This window comes from Sinocyclocheilus anshuiensis, unplaced genomic scaffold, assembly GCF_001515605.1.
Source record: "Sinocyclocheilus anshuiensis isolate Anshui unplaced genomic scaffold, SAMN03320099.WGS_v1.1 scaffold332, whole genome shotgun sequence".
In the NCBI taxonomy this organism is placed as follows: domain Eukaryota; kingdom Metazoa; phylum Chordata; class Actinopteri; order Cypriniformes; family Cyprinidae; genus Sinocyclocheilus; species Sinocyclocheilus anshuiensis.
In genome coordinates this window covers 1,092,533-1,093,052 of record NW_015554181.1, presented here as the reverse complement: position 1 = coordinate 1,093,052, position 520 = coordinate 1,092,533, and the positions used below count along the sequence as shown (strand labels likewise).

General features: G+C 38.1%; 1 protein-coding gene across 1 annotated transcript in view; it reads right to left on the bottom strand.

Annotated features, from left to right (window-relative positions):
- The window catches only part of gcn1 (GCN1 activator of EIF2AK4), a 68,205-nt gene that overhangs the window by 5,759 nt on the left and 61,926 nt on the right, over nt 1-520 (bottom strand). Inside the window, exon 53 of the mRNA XM_016463791.1 lies at nt 73-88. Coding sequence (XP_016319277.1) covers nt 73-88 — 16 coding nt within the window. The remainder of the gene's footprint in view (nt 1-72; nt 89-520) is intronic.

Sequence of the window (520 nt, the reverse complement as noted above, 5' to 3'; positions counted from 1 at the left end):
ACACACACACACACACACACACACACACACACACACACACACACAGAGGTAAGGCAACAATGACACACTCACACAACCACATCCTGTGCTAGTTACTGTTTTAAAGACAAAGATCACATGCATTCATATTCTTGCATGTCTTCAAACATAGAAGTAATAATAGGAGTAAAAATATTTTCAGATAACAATATATTCATAAATGTCAATACATTTAAATATTAATTAATATTTTACACACACAAACACACACACATATATACACACATATATATATTAGTGCTGTCAAACGATTAGCATTAACGCAGGCGATTAATTTTTTCAGTTTAACGCGTTAAAAATACTTAACGCCATTAACGCAGGGGCGGGGCTACGGTTGGCCACCCCACTCACAACTGCTGTTTCTGTCTCTTTTTTCGTGACGAGAACCATCGTTTATTTAAACGCAGAAAGTCTTTATGACCACATCAAACCGGAGACGTTTCAGACGTGTGCTCCAACTTTACTTCAGCGCCAGGCGTGA